At 44.0% G+C, this 19,777-nt stretch overlaps 1 protein-coding gene across 1 annotated transcript in view; it reads right to left on the reverse strand.

The window, feature by feature from the left end:
* CD244 (CD244 molecule) overlaps window positions 1-19,777 on the reverse strand; it is a 30,112-nt gene that overhangs the window by 4,601 nt on the left and 5,734 nt on the right. The window contains exons 2-6 of the mRNA XM_027095027.1: window positions 6,221-6,559; window positions 5,856-6,131; window positions 4,301-4,408; window positions 3,789-3,856; window positions 1,578-1,631 (exon numbers count right to left, since the gene is read on the reverse strand). Of these exons, the coding sequence (XP_026950828.1) occupies window positions 1,578-1,631; window positions 3,789-3,856; window positions 4,301-4,408; window positions 5,856-6,131; window positions 6,221-6,559 (845 nt within the window). The remainder of the gene's footprint in view (window positions 1-1,577; window positions 1,632-3,788; window positions 3,857-4,300; window positions 4,409-5,855; window positions 6,132-6,220; window positions 6,560-19,777) is intronic.

Raw genomic sequence — 19,777 nt, forward strand, 5'->3', positions numbered from 1 at the left:
CAGTCTAAGAGGATTTCTTCCTTGCATTTATTTAAATTCCTCTTGTTGGAATTCAATGTGACTAAAGCCAAAAAACTGCCAGAGATCAATGGCCCTTACATCTCTCTTTGACTTTGGCCCATTATCAGTGAATCACGTTATCTTAAGGGGAGTAGAAGTAGGCAACACCCAGCTTGGGAATTCCAGAGTGGCTCTGAGGCGTCGGGCACCTTCCTTCCTCCTTTCCTCCCTCTCTTCCATTTCTCTCCTCTCTCCCTCTCCCCTCCATTGCCTTCCCTTCTCCTCTTCCCTCTTTTCTTGATCTCCCTCTGAAGCTTATCACCATTCCCCAAGAGTTTTCTTTGCCCTGCAGCCTAGCCACCAAGCTGAAGAGGTTGCTGCTTCAACTCTTAATTCTTTAAAAAATAAATAGGTAAAATAATGTCATTTGTATCAGAAATTATCATTACTGGACACCAGGGGGCAGTGTTTCCTTTGCGAGAGATGCCTCTGCAGTCTGGGTTATCAGTACAGTCATTTTAGCAGTCAATATTACAGTACAGGCCCCTTCTCCAGTTTACGGGTGAATTTCCACAATCCCAGAATGTTAGAGATGAAGTAGGTAGAGGTGGAGTGAAGACTCGGAAACAATTTGGCTCAACTTTGCCGCAACACAGCTATGTGGCCTTGAGCACGTTAGTTAACCTCTGAGTTTGTTTCCTCACCCACGAAATGGGGTTTTTTTTAATTTATTTATTTTTGGCTTTGTTGGGTCTTTGTTGCTGCGCACGGCCTTTCTCTAGTTGTGACGAGCGGGAGCTACTCTTCGTTGTGGTGCACGGACCTCTCATTGCAGTGGCTTCTCTTGTTGTGGAGCATGGGTTCTAGGCACACTGGCTTCAGTAGTTGTGGCATGCAGGCTCAGTGGTTGTGGCTCATGGGCTCTAGAGCGCAGGCTCAGTAGTTGTGGCGCACGGGCTTAGTTGCTCCGCGGCATGTGGGATCTTCCTGGACCAGGGCTCGAATCCGTGTCCCCTGCATTGGCAGGCGGACTCGTAACCACTACGCCACCAGGGAAGTCCCCGAAATGGGGTTTTTATTAGACCTACTTCATGAGGTTGTTTTGTGACATTCAATAAGAAAATAGACATGTTAAATGCTTAATAAATGCTATTGTTAAGTCATAATTAGATAAAAGAGAACAACACAGATGCATTCTCTCCTGAAAACAGGTATAATCAAGGGCAGGAATAAAAAGTGCAAGGCCCCCAAGTATTGGAAGCAACAGGGAGGGAAAACAGAAGTTGAGTCCCCTGACAAGTTTCCTCCTCCCACTGACTTTATCTGGACCACACTTGCTACCAGGCATGGAAGAGAAAAGAATGTCTGCATCAGACTTTCCAGCTCTTTTCAGCTGTCGAGACATTCCAGAATCACACTCATCTTTACAAACAACTTAATGCAGCTGAGGCCAAGCTGTCTTCCGGACTCCAGGAGCACCAAGGTCTTACTCTGCCATTCAAGGGTGTGAGTGTCTAGGGGGCATTAGGAAACCCCATGGACAGGTACAGAATGGATTCGAGAAACCAGAGTGGTACCTGGAACTGGATCATGGAGTAGATGCTTCTCCCTTCTCCAGGGGAATTCTGCTCCTGCACAAGAGATAGTAAAAGGACACATGGTAACGTGAGCAGACAGCTGTGTCTGTCTGAATTTGGATCAAGTGGGGGAGAAACAGCATAAGAAGAGGCGCTCCCGGGAACCTGGGAGGGAGGTGTTCTTTGAGCATCTCAGGATAGGGAGAAACAGTAGGAGTGACTCACCGTGCAGCAGTTAGTGTCAGAAGTGAGGAACCTCCCAAGTGTGAAAGAATTGCATCGAGTGACCCTGCCCAAAGGGTCTCCTGTCACTTGCTTTACTTGAGTAACTTAGAAACTTGCCTTTGCTGACTTTCTGACTAAATTTGCAACATAACTACTGATAACGGGCAGAGCTTTGGGTGGGGCTCTAATCTGAGTCGTACCTATAAGGACACAAATTCAGGCACTCTAAATGTTCTAAAGCCCCCTCTCTAGATCCAGCTTTGGTGGCCAGCTTGCCTCTGGCCTCAAGCCAGCCTCTGAGCAGTGCTGGTGGTGCTGGGTGGAGCCCTGGAGCGAGGCCAAAGGCAGGGAGCACATGCCCTTCCGGCTTCCCTCTTCAGTCCTGTCCCACGGGAGACTGGAGTTGGAGGCATTTCATGCTGCTCGACCCCGAACACAGACTGCCAGGCGGGGCTCTAGGGGAGAGCCCATGGAGACCATTAGAGTCCATTAGACAAGGAAGAAGCTGAACTCCCCAGAAGCAGGAAGACGCTAAGAGGAGCAGAGAAACATGAACCGTCCGTGGAGGCTGGAGTCGCTGGCATCTGGCAAGAAACAGGAGTTTGTGCTTTTCTCTTCTGCCCAGACCTGAGTGAAGTGTCTCCAGAAAGGTCAGAGCTGGGGCCCAAAGCGAGAGCACGTGAAGCTTGAGATTTAGGCCTTCAAGCAGAACCTTGGGGACAGTAGGGACAGGCCATAGAGAGATGCGGCCACGGAGGGAGGAAGCCCTGAGTCAGATGCAGAGTAACAGACCTGAATCCCCAAGAGGTCTCTTTTACTCTGAGTAGTTATTTTCCTTTGTCTTCTCCTCCGTTTTACTTAATCTGAAGTCACCTTCATTTTGTTGGGGAAGAAAGGTTATTTTTACTGAGCAAATGGGCATCCGTGGCTGTAGGAAGATGCACTTGCTCTCAGGAATTTGTACCAGCATCCAGTAATGATGGGAGAAACAAAGTCTCCTTTTGTTTTTCATGTCCCAAAATATTCCATGGGTGAGGCAAGGAAACAGGCCAGGGGAGCCACACTGATTCCTAATTCCCACTGAGCCCAGACCTTTGGGAAGCTGCTTCTCTGTTCTATGAGGTCTCACAGGGCCTCACACCTGTGACAAGCAAGAGTCCCACTGCTGTGACTTCCTGCCTCGCCCCCGCAGGTGAAGCACCAGGAATAGGGGTGGGAAGAGGGCCCTTCCTCCCCACGCCCATCACCCTTCCCACCTGGCATCTCAGCTGGGCACTGCCTTTCCCCGAGGCCTGTCACACATCCTGCCCTGCTCAGGGGCAGAACAGCAGGAGGGCCCCTGCAGCCCCCTGCAGTTTCCTCCTCTTCGACACCCCTGGATGACAGGCAGAGTTGGCCACTACCTGCAGAGACTGACTGGCCAGAGAGGTTCGCAGAGGAACTAACCTTTGTGCTAACCTGGTTACTCTCTCTAGCACCTCAGCGAGACCCGGGCCTCTTCCTCCCAAAGCACTGTGAGCACAGACCACTGAGGCATCTGTGAAACCGCTGTGCTTTGGCTGCTCAGGCTGGCCTCCTTCTCAGCCTGGGCAACGATTAAGGGACCCGCAAAAGTAAACTCGGACTTGCAGAGACACGAGAATTTGTGGTCAGACGCAAAATACAAGAAGGTTGGACTCTTCATGGGGCTGAGCCTGGCTGGTAAGACAGGACAGAAATGAGGACACCAGGGGGCCATCCCTCCCCAACAGGTGCGATGCTGCACCAAGATGCCCCTTCTGCCTCCTTCATTTTTTCTGCACCCAGGCCCCCTCGTTTTCCTCTTTTCCTCCACGGCCAGAGCTAGGAGGCTGTCGGAGAAAAGACAGATGGGGAGGACTGAGGACAATTGTCTGGTCCTCTTTGACCCCCTGCTCTGGATGGTCATTCTCCTAAGAGCATCTCCCAGACTAGTTGAGAGAAACCACAGCCCCTAGGGTGCCGTACTTGATTTCTCCTGGTTTGCGCGTTGTTGACATCTTCGTAGATCGTCAGAAATTCCTCTGGTCTGGTCTCTGTGAGAGGAAAGCAAAGAAGCAAAGAAAAGAGCTGCAGAGACCTCCAGAGGGCGTCCTGTCCAGGCTTCTGCTTCTGGAAATCCTCCCTCCATCCCAGATGACCAAGACCTTGAGAAAAGTTCTAGAAAGGAGGCAGATTAGTGCTCTTCCTAGGATACCCGAAATGCACAGTGGCAGCAACCTGCCCTGACATACCTATTCCGTCAGGCCAGGCAGAGTGCAGGTAAATCTGCACATTGGGGATCAGACTGTAAACATCCAGCAGCCACCCCAGAAGGCGTGGCCTGGGATAGAGGGCCCAGCAGCCACTGCTTCCCCTCCCCCAAGCACACACACACATACCTCAATGCCCCCAAGGAAAAGCAGGTACTGTGCTCCCAGGCACATGCCACTGGGGATGACAAATCAGGCAACACACCTCCTAGGAACCCCCCCACTTACGTGACTGCTTCCTCTTCCACCTCCGCACATAGAAGCAGGTGAGGGCGCCCAGGAACAATGCCGTTAGGAGAATCATGATGCTCACCAAAGTGGACAGAAAGATGAAATCTGAGGGATATGGAAGGCACCAGGCCTGAGTGCTAAGCCCTCTCTGTTCTCCCTTCCCACCTGTCTGCTGCAGGGACTGCCTCAAAACCCACACTCCTCTCTCAAATGGCTGGTCTCCTCGCACCCTGTGAATTCACCATCAAAGTCATCTCTCTTCTCAATTGGGTAACCTCCCCTGAGTGATGCTAAGAGTCTGGGTATTAGTATCTCAGAGGCCAGGCTCGATTCTAATTCTATAACCTCTGTGCCCTTGGGCAACTTCCTTAATTAAACTCTCTAAGCCTCTGTTTTGTCACTTACAGAAAGGAGATAATGTTATCTACACATGGGGGTTAATTACACAGTCTAATATATGTAAAACATCTGGCACAGCAAATGTTAATCCATTCACTCTTTTGTTTTGAACTCAACAAACATTTGTTGCACACCTACTATGTGCCAGGCAAGTCTTCCATTTCACCTTCTGCTATTCTTGCTTTCACTGCTCTTCATTCAAACGTTAACATTTGTGTCACACGTGTAGCCTCTTATATAACCCAGCCAACATGGGGAGAAGGGAAATGAATTAAAGTTCCAGATGCCAGCTGACTAGGCTCTTTACAAACATTATCTCATTTAACCTTAACAACAATCCTGTGAGGTACTTATTATTATCATCCCCATTTTACCCAAAAGAAAAATTGAGGCTCAGAGAGGTAATGCATCAGCCTCTGTTCACAGAGCTAGTGAATGATGAAGCCATGGCTGGCATGAACCAAACTCCAGTGTCCTTGTCACTCCACATTACTTCAGCTTGCTTGTTTCTTTTTTGCCCATGAATGCTTAGTGTGTTGCCCCATTTGATTATAAGTTCCTTAAGTATGGGAACTGTGGGTTGTTTTTTCCCATCATGCCCATGCTGATGGCACAGTCATTCTTTGTTTACCTAATCAATAGTGGTGTACACTTAACTCGGGGTAACTCTTAGGATGTGCATAAGCAAAAACAACCCAAGAACTCTTCTAGCTACCCCCAAGATCATCCTGATGACCCTATGACTCAGAGTACTGTATACAGCATTGTTACCTCTTGGGGAGCTATATGGTTTGGGGGAGTTATCACTCAGGAGGAGAAAGTAGATCTCCATCAGTCTCTCAGAGAAAGGAAGTGATGATCAGAATCATGGCAGGGCTGCGACTCACCAAACAAGTAAGCATTCCCTACATGAAGGAGAAATGCACATCTCCCAGAAGGAGATTCTTTATTGGGATAAAATTCTTCCCAGACAAAGACAGCCCTGACTTTATGGAAACTGTGTGCCTAGAGGCCAGGACCTCCCTGGGGAAGGACTGCAAAGCCCTGGGGGAGGCAGCCAAGGGATCTCAGAGCCAAGCCTCCTTTGCACATGAGCCTGGCTGTGGGGTCCCACACCTTCAGCCCCTGTTACAGCGCAAAGAGCTCCACTTACTCGAGTAGGCATTCAGACAGCCCTGTGTGAGTTGGAGGGTGTGGTTTGCCCAGCTGACAGGGTTGCTGACATTGCAGGTGTATGTGTGCAAACCACTGACATCAATCTGCTCCTCCAGTTTGGTGAGGTTCCTGGGTGTCTGAATCAGCTCAGTCCCTTTATACCAAGCATAGCTCACATCACCGCCTCTGGAGACTGAGCAGGACAGAGTCACTTGGCACATCCCCCTGTCCAGGACCTTCCACCTCTCCACCAGCTGGGGCTTCTCAACACGATCTGGAAGCAGAGATGTTGATCAGAAAGGTGCTGGAAATACAAGCCCTGCAGGAGTCAGAGGTGCAGTATGAGCTGTCCTGAGGACTCACCAAATACAGAAACCTGGAACTGATGTCTCCAAACCTTCCCAGTGTCTTCAGTGACCTCCAGGAGGTAGAGGCCACTGTCCTGCTGCTGAGCTGCCATGATGAGAAGAGTTAAGTTTTCTCTTATAAAGCTCAGTCTATTGTTGAAATGATTTGAAGTCCAATTCAAACTCTTCCCTACATCGCTCTGGCTGGAAACATTCTTCCAAGAGTATATGAAATAACAGCTTGAATTTGAGTATGGCTTCATCTTCCATATAACAGAGTATGTCCTTATCTGTATGCTGGGGGACCGTAACCAGACAGACTCTCCCGAGATTCCAACCACATGATCAGCAGAACCTAGGGATTATAGGAAAGAGAACCCAGGCTGGAGGTGGAAAGAAAATTTCAAGCCTGAGCATTGTGGGTTGTTGGATGTGACCTCCCTTAAACCAAGAGGATGGAAATGCATATGAGGAGCCCAAAGTCTAAGAGAACCTGAAAGTGTATCTCCCTTATCTGCCTCCCCTCCCTCCATGCTCTGTGCCTGAAGGGCCCACACACCAGTAATAATAGCTAAAATCTCCTGAGTTCTTATTATGGGACAGATAGATTTTAAACACTTTACATATTTTTACTATTTCACTTTACAATGACCCTAAAAGAGTCTTATCCCCATTTTACAGGTTAGGAAACTGAGTTAGAAAGAACTTAAAAGTAATTGGCCCAAGTTACACGTGAGAAAGATGAGCTTAAAATCCAGTCAATTTGGCTTTAGAGGACGAATTCTTAACCACGATGTTATAAATATCATATATGATGTCACTCCTTCCCCGCAGTGCTGAGGCAACCAACAGTGGCCATCAGTGACTGCTGGAAAGTCTTAATGGCCAGACCTAATAAGACTAACCCTCCAAGCTGAACTAATGGCTCCCTCCTCCATCCTCCGTCCTCATAGAACTAGATTCATAATCCTTTCTTGTAGCACTTTGCACATAAGATTGTGGTCTTTATTCATGAGTGTTTGCCAATTTTTTAGTTACTAGAAAGTATCCACAGGATTGCTCCATAGAAAACAAATAGAGAAAAATAAAACTACATTACCAAGGCATATCCTAGCACATCCCTCTCTAAGGACCATTATGGGGGCTAATGACCGTGAGAATGTGACATAGAGCTGCTTGTCATTGCCTACCCTAGAGTACTCCAGTGCAATCAATGAAAACAAGTGGAAATCCCTGTAGCCATTTTTGGCAAGGAAGCTATGTGGCATGGCCCAGTGGATGCTGGAAATGTAAAGGTCTGTCTGGGCAGGCTGAAAAGGGTCAGGGAGAATTTGGAGGAGAGAATAGAAGAAGGAGATAGTTATACAAACAGATCTGTTAAAGTGGAGGACATTGAGAAGAGAGCGATGGAGAGAGATCTTTAGATGTCCATGTGCATTATAAATACACTCACTCCTAACCATACCTTCATGTCAGCATTTTCTCAGGAGACTAAGTAAATAACTAAAGGACTCGTAATTACTATCTGGTTAATATAATATGTTCCTCTGATTTGACACTCCTAAGAGTAAAACACATGAGGTTCCTACTCATAGTCCCATGATTTGGACTGGCTTTGCTTATTACCAAGCCAAAAGCAGAGACTGTGATATACATCTCTGTGACTTTGTCTCTTGAGGTCCTAGCACTGCCTAAAGATGTTGAGAACAAAGGTGAACAGAAAAATAATTACTAAACCTACAAAAAGGACATGAACTGTCATCACCAATTATTGAGTCCTTACTGAGTCCCCACTGTAATGAGGGCCCTGAAAAGGCAGGGCCTCTTCATGTGTAAGATATGGTTCCTGACTCCAGAGAATTTGTGATCTGGAAATAGAACATGCTTTCATGCCACAGCATACATTTAAGGTTGAGATACATAATCATCTAAAGAATTCTAATTCGGATCATGGAAGACCAGATTAAGACATGCTAACCAATGCTCCCACTGAGAATAACTAGAAAAAATGGGCAAAGTAAAAAAGTATGTTGTTAATGGCATCAGAGAGCTAATAAAGCAGCATAAAGTTATAGGGCCAAGATCTGGAAGAAGGAAACTCAGAGAGGTGAAACCAGAATTTTTGACTGCTGCTCCTTGGAGGCATCTTCTGAGTCCATAAAAAGCATCTGAAATGCTGAGAAGCTAAGCAGAGCTTACAATAAGCTCAAGGAACTAAGAGAACGTGGAGTTCAGGAACCTCTTGAGAGGAAGTGGGTATACCTAAAATCCAGCAGATTTGGGGTTTGTACCATAAAGGTCTACACACTAAGAGTAAGGGTGAACAAGAAATAGGCCAAGGACTTCCCTGGTGGCACAGTGGTTAAGAATCTGCCTGCCAATGCAGGGGACACAGGTTCAAGCCTCGTCCTGGAAGATCCCACATGCTGCAGAGCAACTAAGCCTGTGCACCACAGCTACTGAGCCTGCGCTCTAGAGCCCACGTGCCACAACTACTGAGTCTATGTGCCACAACTACTAAAGCCTGCTCACCCTAGAGCCCATGCTCCACAACAAGAGAAGCCATCGCAATGAGAAGCCCGCACACCGCAACAAAGAGTAGCCCCTGCTCACCGCAACTAGAGAAAGCCCACGCACAGCAACAAAGACCCAACACAGCCAAAAATTAATTAATTAATTAATTTAAAAATAAAAAAAGAATCTGCCTGCCGATGCAGGGGACACCGGTTCGATCCCTGGTCCATGAAGATCCCACATGTCATGGAGCAACTGAGCCTATGTGCCATAACTACTGAGCCTGCACTCTAGAGCCTGCAAGCCACAACTAGTGAGCCTGTGTGCCACAACTACTGAAGCCTGCACACCTAGAGCCCATGCTCTACAACGAAAGAAGCCACCACAATGAGAAGCCCATGCACCCCAATGAAGAGTAGCCCCCGGCTCTCCTTAATTAGAGAAAGCCCATGTACTACAACAAAGACCCAACGCAGCCAAAAAGTTAATAAAAAAGAAAAGAAAAGAAATAGGCCAGGTCTCACAGAGATTGAAGCCCAGTTTTGAATAATTTCAACCCTGAATTGGATTAACATTATCTAATATCTCTAGTATTTCTAATCTGACTAGAGGCAAATACAAATTATTCCTGGAGGAAAATAACAAAAACCAGTGCATTAAACTATTTCTAAAATTTTTCATACAACAGTGTCCAAAATGAAATAAAAAAATAAACAGGCATAAGAAGAGGAAACATGTCCAAAAACCAAAAGAAAAAATAGAAATAAATCCAAGGGACATCTAGATAATAGTGTTATCAGCCATAAACTTTAAAGTAATTTTGTTTAACATGTTCAAGGAAATAAAATATGTTTGAGAATTACAGCAGAGAACTAGTGTGATAGAAAGCAAAATGGCTATGCTCCCTGAAATGTGACTTTGCAGCTCCTTCCATCATCAAGAGATAGAGTTCACTTTCCCATCTCTTGTAACTGGGCTGGCTTTCTGAACAGAATGCAGTAAAAATGATGTTGTGCCAGTTCTAAGCCTAGATCTGAAGAGGCCTTGCACATGCCTCTTGGAATGTGCCTCTACATGTTCTCTTGGCATGTTGTCTAGCTGACATATAAACAAGACTCAGATAGCCTCCTGGAGGATGAGAGATCACATGCAGCAAGCTGAGGCCTTCTTAGATCAGCCGTCCCCAGTCAATCTGGCAGCTGACCCTATATGCAAAAATGGTGCAAGCTGAAATGAAAATAATGACCCAGCTAAGCCCCACCCAAATTGCCAACTAGCAGAATCATTGACTAAATAAGTGGTTGTTGTTTTAAACTAAGTTTGGAGGTGCTTCATTATGCAGCAATAGTTACCTGAAAAAATGAATTTTTTGAGAACCAAATGAAAATTGTAGGAATAAAATATAAAATAACTGAAAAATGAACTCAACCGAGACCTTTTCTGACCACAACAATATGAAACTAGAAATCAACCACAGAAAGAAAAACGGGAAAAGAACAAACATATGGAGACTAAACAACATGCTCTTAAAAAACCACTGGATCAAAAGTGAAATCAAAGAAGAAATCAGAAAATACCTGTAGACAAACAAAAATGAAAGCACAACCTTACAAAATCTATGAGATGCAACAGAAGCAGTTCTAAGAGAGAAGTTCATAGCAATACAGGCCTGTATCAAAAAACAAGAAAAATCTTAAACAAACAACCTAAACTACCACCTAAAAGAATTATAGAAGAACAAACAAAACCCGAAGTCAATATAAGGAAGAAAATAATGAAAATCAGAGAGGAAATAAATAAAATCGAGATTAAAAAAAAAAACAATAGAAAAGATCAATAAGTCCAAGAGCTAATTTTTTGGAAAGGTAAACAAAATCAACAAACCTCTAGCCAAGGTCACCAAGAAGAAAAGAGAGAGGACCCAAACAAACAAAATAAGAAAAGAAAGAGGGAAATTTTAACCATAGATACCACAAAAATACAAAAAGATTATGAGAATACTAATAGTTATATGCAAACAAACTGGACAACCTGGAAGAAATGAACAAGTTTGTAGAAACATACAGCCTGCCAAAACTGCGTCAAGAAGAAACAGATCATTTAAATAGACTGATCACTAGAAGTGAAATAGAATCTGTAATTTAAAAATGAAACAAAACAAAACTCTCTGCAAACAAAAATCCAGGACTGAACAGCTTCACTGAGGAATTCTACCAAACATACCAAGAAGAACTTATACCTATCCTTCTCAAACTATTCAAAACAAATTTAAGAGGAGGGAATACTCCCAAATTCATGGCTTCTATGAAGCCATCATCATCCTGACACTGAAACCAGACAAAGACACCACAAAAAAAGAAAATTACAGGCGAATATCTTTAATGAACATAGATGCAAAAATCCTTAATAAAATATTAACAAACTGAGTCCAACATTACATAAAAGGGATCATACACCATGGTCAAGCTGATTTCATTCCAGGGTCACAAGGATGGTTCAACATACATAAATCAATCAATGTGATACAACACCACATTCATGAAAGAAAGACAAACCACATGATTATCTCAACAGACACAGGAAAAGCATTTGACAAAATTCAACATCCATTCATGATTTTTAAAAAAGCTCTTACGAAAGTGGGTATAGAGGGAACATATCTCAACATAATTAAAGCCATTTATGACAAACCCACAACAAATATAATACTCAATGGTGAAAAGCTGAAATCCTTCCTGTTAAAATCTGGAACAGGGCAAGGATGCCCACTCTCACCACTTCTATTCAACATAGCATTGGAAATCCTAGACACAGCAATCAGGCAAGAAAAAGAAATAAAAGTTATCCAAATTGGAAGGGACAAGGTAAAATTGTCATTATATGCAGATGACATAATACTATATAGAGAAAGCCCTAAAGACTCCATACAAAAACAACTAGAACTGATAGATGAATTCAGCAAGGTAGCAGGATACAGGATTAATATACAGAAATCAGTTACATTTCTTTACATTAATAATGAAATATCAGAAAGGGAATGTAACAAAACCATACCTTTTAAAATCACACCAAAAGAAAAATAAAATACTTAGGATTAAACCTGACCAAAGAGGTGAAAGACTTATATGCTGAGAACTATAATACATTAATAAAGGAAATTAAAGATGATTCAAAGAAATGGAAAGATATCCCATACTCTTGGATTGGAGGAATTAATATTGTTAAAATGGCAATACTACTCAAAACAACCTACAGATTTAATGCAATCTGTATCAAAATACCTATGATATTTTTCACAGGACTAGAACAAATAATCCTAAATTTTGTATGGAATCATAAAAGACCCAGAATTGCCAAAGCAATACAAAGGAAAAAGAACAAAGCAGCAAGCATAACCCTCCCGCACTTCAGATAATACTACAAAGCTACAATAGTCAAAATAGTGTGATATTGGCACAAAAACAGACATACGGATCAATTGAACAGAACAGAGCCAAGAAATAAACCCACACAACTACAGTCAATTAATCATCAACAAAGGAAGCAAGAATATAAAATGGGAAAAAGACAGTCTCTTCAGCAAGTGGTGCTGGGAAAGTTGGACAACTACATGTAAATCAATGAAGTTAGAGCACACCCTCACACCATGCACATTGAAGTAGTCTCTGCCCAGATGGGGAGTAGTGGGTTGGAGAAGGAAAGTCAGGCTCCGCCCTTTACTTGAGCCTCCTCTGCCACATGGATTGACTCTTCCTTTAACAAATGATTTCTCTGTAACAGGCAATGATGTTTGACAGCATTTTGACCACAGTAGAACTTCTTTCAAAATTGGAGTCAATCCTTTCAAGCCCTGCTGCTGCTTCATCAACTAAGTTTATGTAATATTCTGAATCCTTTGTTGTCATTTTAACAATTGATTAAGTTCACCATCTTATATGGGTGCAGTTTGTGGCACCCCAAAACAATTGCAATAGTGACATCAAAGATCACTGATCACAGATCATCATAACAAATATAATAATAATGAAAAAGTTTGAAATATTGAGAGAATTACCAAAATGTGACAAAGAGACACAAAGTGAGCAAATGCTGTTGGAAAAATGGAGCTAATAGACTTGTGTGACACAGGGTTGCCACAACCCTTCAATTTGTCAAAACTCAGTATCTGCAAAGTGCAATAAAGTGAGGCTCAATAAAACGAGGTATGCCTGTCTATAAAGAATTCCTAAAAATCAGTAAGAAATAAACGGACAACCCAAAAAAAAAAAAAAAAAAAAGGCAGAAGACTAGGACAGGCACTTGGCAAATAAATGATACCCAGTTAACCAACAAGCAGCAAAAAGGTCCCCAACATTGTTGGATATCAGAAAACAATGAGACTCGACTATATCCCCACCAAAATGGCTAACATTTAAAAGACTGAAAATTCCAAGTATTGACAGGGATGAGGCACAACTGAGACTCTGATTCATTGCTAATGGGAGTGTAAATTGGTACAGCCACTTTGGAAAACTGACAATATCTTTTAAAACTAAAGTTACATATGCCCTATAACCCAGGAGAATTTGTACATACTCAAGAAAATATATACAAGAACGTTCATATTGGCTTTATTCATAATAATTCAAAATGGGAAACAACTCAAATATCAGTCATCATTAGATGAATAAATAAATCATGTTATATTCATATAATGGACTGTTACCTAGCAATGAAAAAGAATAAACTGGGACTTCCCTGATGGCGCAGTGGTTAAGAATCCGCCTGCCAATGCAGGGGACATGGGTTTGATCCGTGGTCTGGGAAGATCCCACATGACGCAGAGTAACTAAGCCCCTGTGCCACAACTATGGAGTCTGTGCTCTAGAGCCCACATGCCACAACTACTGAAGCCTGCACACCTAGAGTCGGTGCTCCGCAACAAGAGAAGCCACCACAATGAGAAGCCCATGCACCGCAATGAAGAGCAGTCCCCGCTCGCCCAACTAGAGAAAGCCCGCACGCAGCAACGAAGATCCAACGCAGCCAAAAATAAATTAATTTTTTAAAAAAAAAGAAGAATAGACTACTTCTACAAGCAAAAATGTGAATGGATCTTATCGACTTGGTTATTAATAAAGGAGCCAGACACCAAAAGGTATACAGTGAATGATTCTACTTATACAAAATTCAAAATCCAAAAAAAACAAATCTATGGTAAAAGGTTAGAATATTGGTTAACTCTGAGGAAATTATCAAGTAGGAGGGGACACAAAGAACACTATTGGGGTGCTAGAAATGTTTTACATCTTGAGATGGGTGGCGGTTACATGTACATACATATATAAAAGTTCATCAAGCTATTCACTTAAACTTTTTGTACATTACTGTAAGTTATATCTTGATAAAAATACAAAATGTAAAAAAGGAGTAATTACCACCTCTCAGAGAGCTGTTCTGATCATTAAACTAAGTAAAATGTACTTTGATAAGAGCAAAGTAAGATGTTGCCACTGTGGAAACGTTACCACAGCAAGAGTGGAAAAACAGGAGATTTCTGCACTCATCTTTTGGCGAAATATTAGAAAATTCTTCCTGATACTTACTCAAATGACAACCAGAAATCAGTGGGTCAGAAATTCTCACAGGTAAAATAGACTAGAAAATAGGTTGGGCAAATTTACAGATTGACAAAGATGTTCTAAACCCAGGTTCCAGGTACATCTATAAGAATCAGTGAGCCCCTTTGAGGCAATGGGAAGACTATTCACTCCTATATTCAACAATTATTTATTGAATACTCTCTGTGTGTCAGGTATTGCTCTAGGGAGGATATCTTAATCTCAACACTTGACATTTGGAGCCTGTTAATTCTCTGTTGCAGAGGAAGCGGGAGCCGTCCTGTGCATTGTAAAGATGTGTAACATCATCCCTGGCCTCTACCCGCTAGATGCCTGCACCCCTGCCCCATTCATGACAAACAAAAAAGTTTTTAGACATTTCCAAATGTCCCCTGGGGGGCAAACTTGTCCCCACTTGAGAACCACTGCTCAAGGGCATTGGACTAGAGGGGTGAGCAAGAGATACAAGGTCCCTGCTCCCATGAAGCTTACACTCCAGTTGGGGTACGCACCATAAATAAGTGAAAAATGAGACAAGATCCTTTCAGAGAAGCATAAGTGCCATGAAGGTAGTTTTAAAAGGTGAGTTAACAGAGTGACTGGTAGATTCATGGCCAGAGAAGACCTCTCTGAGGAGGTGACATCTGAGCTAAGAAATGATAGATATGAAGGATCCAGCCAGGTGAAGAGCTACAGAAAAAACATTCTGGGTAGGGGGAACTGCAACTTCACAGCTCCTCTGGGGACAGGGAATCAAGCAGAAGGTGCAGCCCTTAGGCAGAATATTAGAGATAGAAGAACTAAGCAAGATGGTCTTAGTGGTTGGCAGCATTTGCAAAGAAATACATGCATATGGTAAGTCTTAATTTCCTAGAAACAGGACATCACCTTCACAGACTATAGAAATGGGAGATGATAAAACAACCAAATTACATTCAAGAGATTAACCCAGGCAAGTAGAGTTGGGGAGAGTTGCAAATAGAATGGTACACAGAAAGATAGAAATGCCCCCCAAACGTAACAAGCAAGTGCTAAAGGAAGATATGGAACTCCCAAGACTGGGTAACTGGCAATAGCAGTGTCAGTCATATGAAGGGTCAAGGGTAAGGCTCAGTAGAGAGGGAGCCACACCAATGGATACATATTTCATTGACCAGGCACTGGGCTAAGTAATGGCTATCTAAAACTCCACCCCACCTAAGGCAGCAAAAGGGCTGAGACTACAGATGGATCTGGAGTATCCCACAGGAGCCAACTCCAAGAGCGACACGAAATGCCAAGTTTAAGGGCTCCAGGATGGATGACAGAAATGCTTGTCACCAAACCAAAATCTATAGTGCTGGGCAGGATTTTAAATAAGGAAGGAAAGCCAAATCATAAGAAGAGAACAGGACCAAAACAGAAGCATATAAGTGTAATATGGGAGCAGTGAACAGCCCAGGTTACTGGTGCACGCACGGGTGCATCTTACTGGCCCAAAGGCAGGGAAGAAGTTCAGCCAATACACCAAACAAAGCTTTCCAGGTTGCTCAGAGTTGGCATCTGTTATGATTGCTGTTGCTCATATCATATCTGTAAGTAGATATTTGTAATATCACTCCTATTTTGGAGAAGGGGACTATTAAGGGCACTGGGCAAAGACGTAAAGGAAAAGTTACAATCTCTGTTTTACTGTGCTTACAGTCTAGAGGAAGATAAACCTAAAACAGCCAACTAAGACTTGATGTGAAATGTGCCATGGGGGTATGCCCAAGGTGTGACACAAGCATAAGGAAAGCATGCTCTACTCTTCCCTGGGGCATTAGGAGTGACTTCCCAGAGGAGGTGAGCTAGGTGCTGCCTGGGTCACCCAGGCCTGCCAGGCGGATTGAGAAAGGAGTATGGAAGAGGGCATCACAGACAGAACAGCAGCATTGTTACAGACACCCATACTTCTGGCTTATGGGTCTGCTAAGGATGGTAATAAAGCTCTCTCCAGCAGGTCTGAAGACTGGGGTGATAGAAAATGAGTTTAATTTTTAGGGGGTTGTGATGGTTTTATTTTATTTTTAACTTTTATAAAATTGAGAGGTAGCACAAATATTAAAGAGTGCCTAAAATATAAATGCATAGTATAATGAGTAATTATAAAGTAAACTCCTGAATAACCACCATCAGATCAAAACACAGAGCCTTCATTCTGGTTCTCCTTCATCATGACAAAACTGAATATAGGACTTCCCTGGTGGCACAGTGATTAAGAATCTGCCTGCCAATGCAGAGGACACGGGTTCGAGCCCTGGCCCGGAAGATCCCACATGCCGCAGAGCAACTAAGCCCGTGCGCCACAACTACTGAGCCTGCGTGCCTCAACTACTGAAGCCCACGTGCCACAACTACTGAAGCCCACGCGCCTAGACCCCATGCTCCGCAACAAGAGAAACCACCACAATGAGAAGCCCACGCACCACAATGAAGAGTAGCCACTACTCACCACAACTAGAGAAAGACGGCGAGCAGCAATGAAGACCCAAAACAGCCATTTAATTAATTAATTAATTAATTAATTAATTAAAAACTGAATATAGAGTATACAAGGAGTGATTAAGTTATGAACTAAACTATTAAATTATTAAGGAATCAAATGTGTGATCTACACTCCTGATGCTATACTGCCATTGTAGTCATTTTTTAATTATACTATTCTATTATATTTTCATGTAAATTGTATTAGTTTATGCACTTAAGAAGGGTTTGTCTCCAACTAAAAAGGAGCTAGGAAAGAAGCTACCGCAGGAAGAACACCAGCTGTTATTTTGGTTTGCTGGTTTGGTTTTTGTGAGATAATGGAAATATATACATTATTCTCTCCCCCCAGTTCCTGGCACAGAGTTCCTGAAATCCTTATAATTTCTCAGTGGTAAAAGCATCTCTTGCTTTAGTATTTAGTCTTTGACCCCATCCCTGACATGGGGCTCCTAAAACCTTTGTAAATTCCTAAGTAACAAGAGCACCAGGAGCATCTTTTATTCTATTAAGATGACTCTGGATGGACTCCTGGGTGGGAGGGGCTGATCACAAAAAAGGCCAAGCCATGATTAAAAGCTTGGAATTTTCAGCCCCATTCCCCACCCTTCGGAGGAGGGATAGAGGCTGGAAATGGAGTTAATAGTTAATAACTGATCACATCTACATGAGGAAGCCCCTATAAAATCCCAATAGCACGAGTTGGTGAACCCCAACTCCAAGGGAACAGAAGCTGTCTTCTAGACCTTGCCCTATTTATCTCTTCATCTGGCTGTTCATCTGTATCCCTTATCATATCCTTTAATAAACTGGTAAATGTAAGTAAGTGTTTCCCACTCTTCTGTGAGCTACTCCAACAAATTAATTGAATCAGAAGAGGGGATCACTGGAACCTCTGATCTACAACCTGGGCTTGAGACTGGTGTCTGAAATGGCAGAGGGAGGTAATCTTGTGGGAACGAGCCCTTAATCTGTGAAATCTAACACTATCTCCGGGCAGATGGTGTCAGAATTGAGTCAAATTGTAAGACACCCAGCTGGGGCCACAGAGAGTTGCTTGGTGCGGGGAAAGAACCACACACACATTTGGAGACCAGAGGTATCAGAAGCGAAGTGTTCTGTATGAGTAGTAAAAGAGACACATGGGAAAGAAAGACACACTAGGGAAAAACTGGATGGTATTCCTACATAGATTTTGAAATGGGAGGATAATGAACTAAGAGTGGAAAGCCAACAGAAAAGGAGTAGTTGAAGAAAGATCAGAGATATCGTGAACTGGGCAGGTCCTGGATGACCTACCAGATGAAGCCGTGATGTCCAGAGCACACGGGGAAGCACAGACCAAGGAAAGGAGGAGAGCTCCCTAACGCAGAGCAGAGGTGAATGTGGTCATTTACGGGCACAGATGAGGTCAGTTGATGTTGAGGGATTGTTGGTGAGGTCGGCAGAATCCCTAATTGGGGCCTCCATTTACTTGGAGAAGGAGAGTGTAGGCTGATAAAAGCTATGATGATGGAACGGGATCCTGAAGAGATGGTGAAGGTTTGGAATCAGCCCTTTGGAGAAAGGGGAAAGCTGTGGATCAGAAACAAGGATTCCCAGGACAGTGGGGACCCAGCTGAAATTGAAGACTCTCAATCTGCAGTTGCTCTTTGTTGTTGAATTTTCTTCTGCAGCCCTCAACAGCCCAGTGTGGGGAAAAGGAAGATATTCAGGGTGAGGCAGGGCTAGACAGGGATGGCGGTGGGGTGAGGTTGGAGTGGGAGGATACAGCAGAAAGATGAGTGGGCAAGGTACTATGTACTGGGTATTGTGACTGAGGCAGAAAGACCTCTGTCCCTGTCCCAGAGGGGCACATATGCCAAATGGAGAGACAAGAAATGGCAGTATGAAAAGATAACTTCAACACAAATTCTCACATGCTTAGTGAGAAGTGGAGGAGGCCCCGACACGCGGCAGATTGCTCAGAGCGGAGAGGCCACAGCAGATTCCGGTGGTCAGAGCAGGCCCCAGGGCTGCTGCTACCTCTATTGTTACCACTCAGCAGCTTTGGGGCCTCTCTTCTGGTGGTTAGGAAAGAATGGGGTGAAACAACTCTGCAGAGGGAGGGCAGAGGTCAAGTGATTAACTCCATCACCTCCTCAGGAAGAAGAGGGAAGCCAGCACAGAGGACGGTCAAGGAGACGATCTGACCCAGCAGTGAGTCCCGCTCAGCCCCAGAGCTGGGTGCAGAAGCTGCAGCCTCCAGAGTCCCACAGTGTCCACCGTCAGCTCAGCTTCCTCTGACCTTGACCTGCTGGTCGGAGGAAGGGTGAGATGGGAAGAAGGTTGAGGCCTGAGAGCCTGGGAGAGGGGACAGGGGAGAGAAAAGAAAACCTTCAGAAAAGTGTAACTTCCCCTAGCCAACAAAGGATGTTGAGGTTTTCTCAGCTCAGGGTTATGCCACCAGGCTTGGAGTGAAGGCAACAGAAGGGGTTCCTGATGGGATCTGGGTGGATAAAGCTCAGTGAGATCCCAAAAGTGCTGGGGCAGGGCTGGCCCTAGTCAAGGCAAAATTATAAAGTAGATAAAATCCCCTCAGGTCCACAACCCAATTCATCACCTCTCTTCTTCTTCACCTAGCCCCACCCTGGGGGCTTCCTCCTGGCTATACTGACTCCATTTCTCAGGCGATGCAACCCCTTACCTCTGTCAACTTACCTAGGCTATGTCCCACTCTTTGTATCAGTTAACTGAATCATCCCATTTGTAATACTGTCTTTCTCCAAGATGACAAGTGCATCTGCTTCTCACGTCTCATCGTTCAAACCTGTTTTCCCTACTTCTGTTTAGGCTGTTCCCTCTGCTTAGCTTGTCCTTCTACCTTACCCCTATCTCCTGAACTCTTATTTGTCCTTCAAGGCCACTTCCCCAGTGTCCCTACCTAGAAGGACTCTCCATCTTCTTTGCACCCT

The sequence above is a fragment of the Aethalodelphis obliquidens genome, unplaced genomic scaffold (genome assembly GCF_003676395.1).
Source record: "Aethalodelphis obliquidens isolate GAN/ISIS:26980383/991018 unplaced genomic scaffold, ASM367639v1 scaffold90, whole genome shotgun sequence".
NCBI classification, from domain to species: domain Eukaryota; kingdom Metazoa; phylum Chordata; class Mammalia; order Artiodactyla; family Delphinidae; genus Aethalodelphis; species Aethalodelphis obliquidens.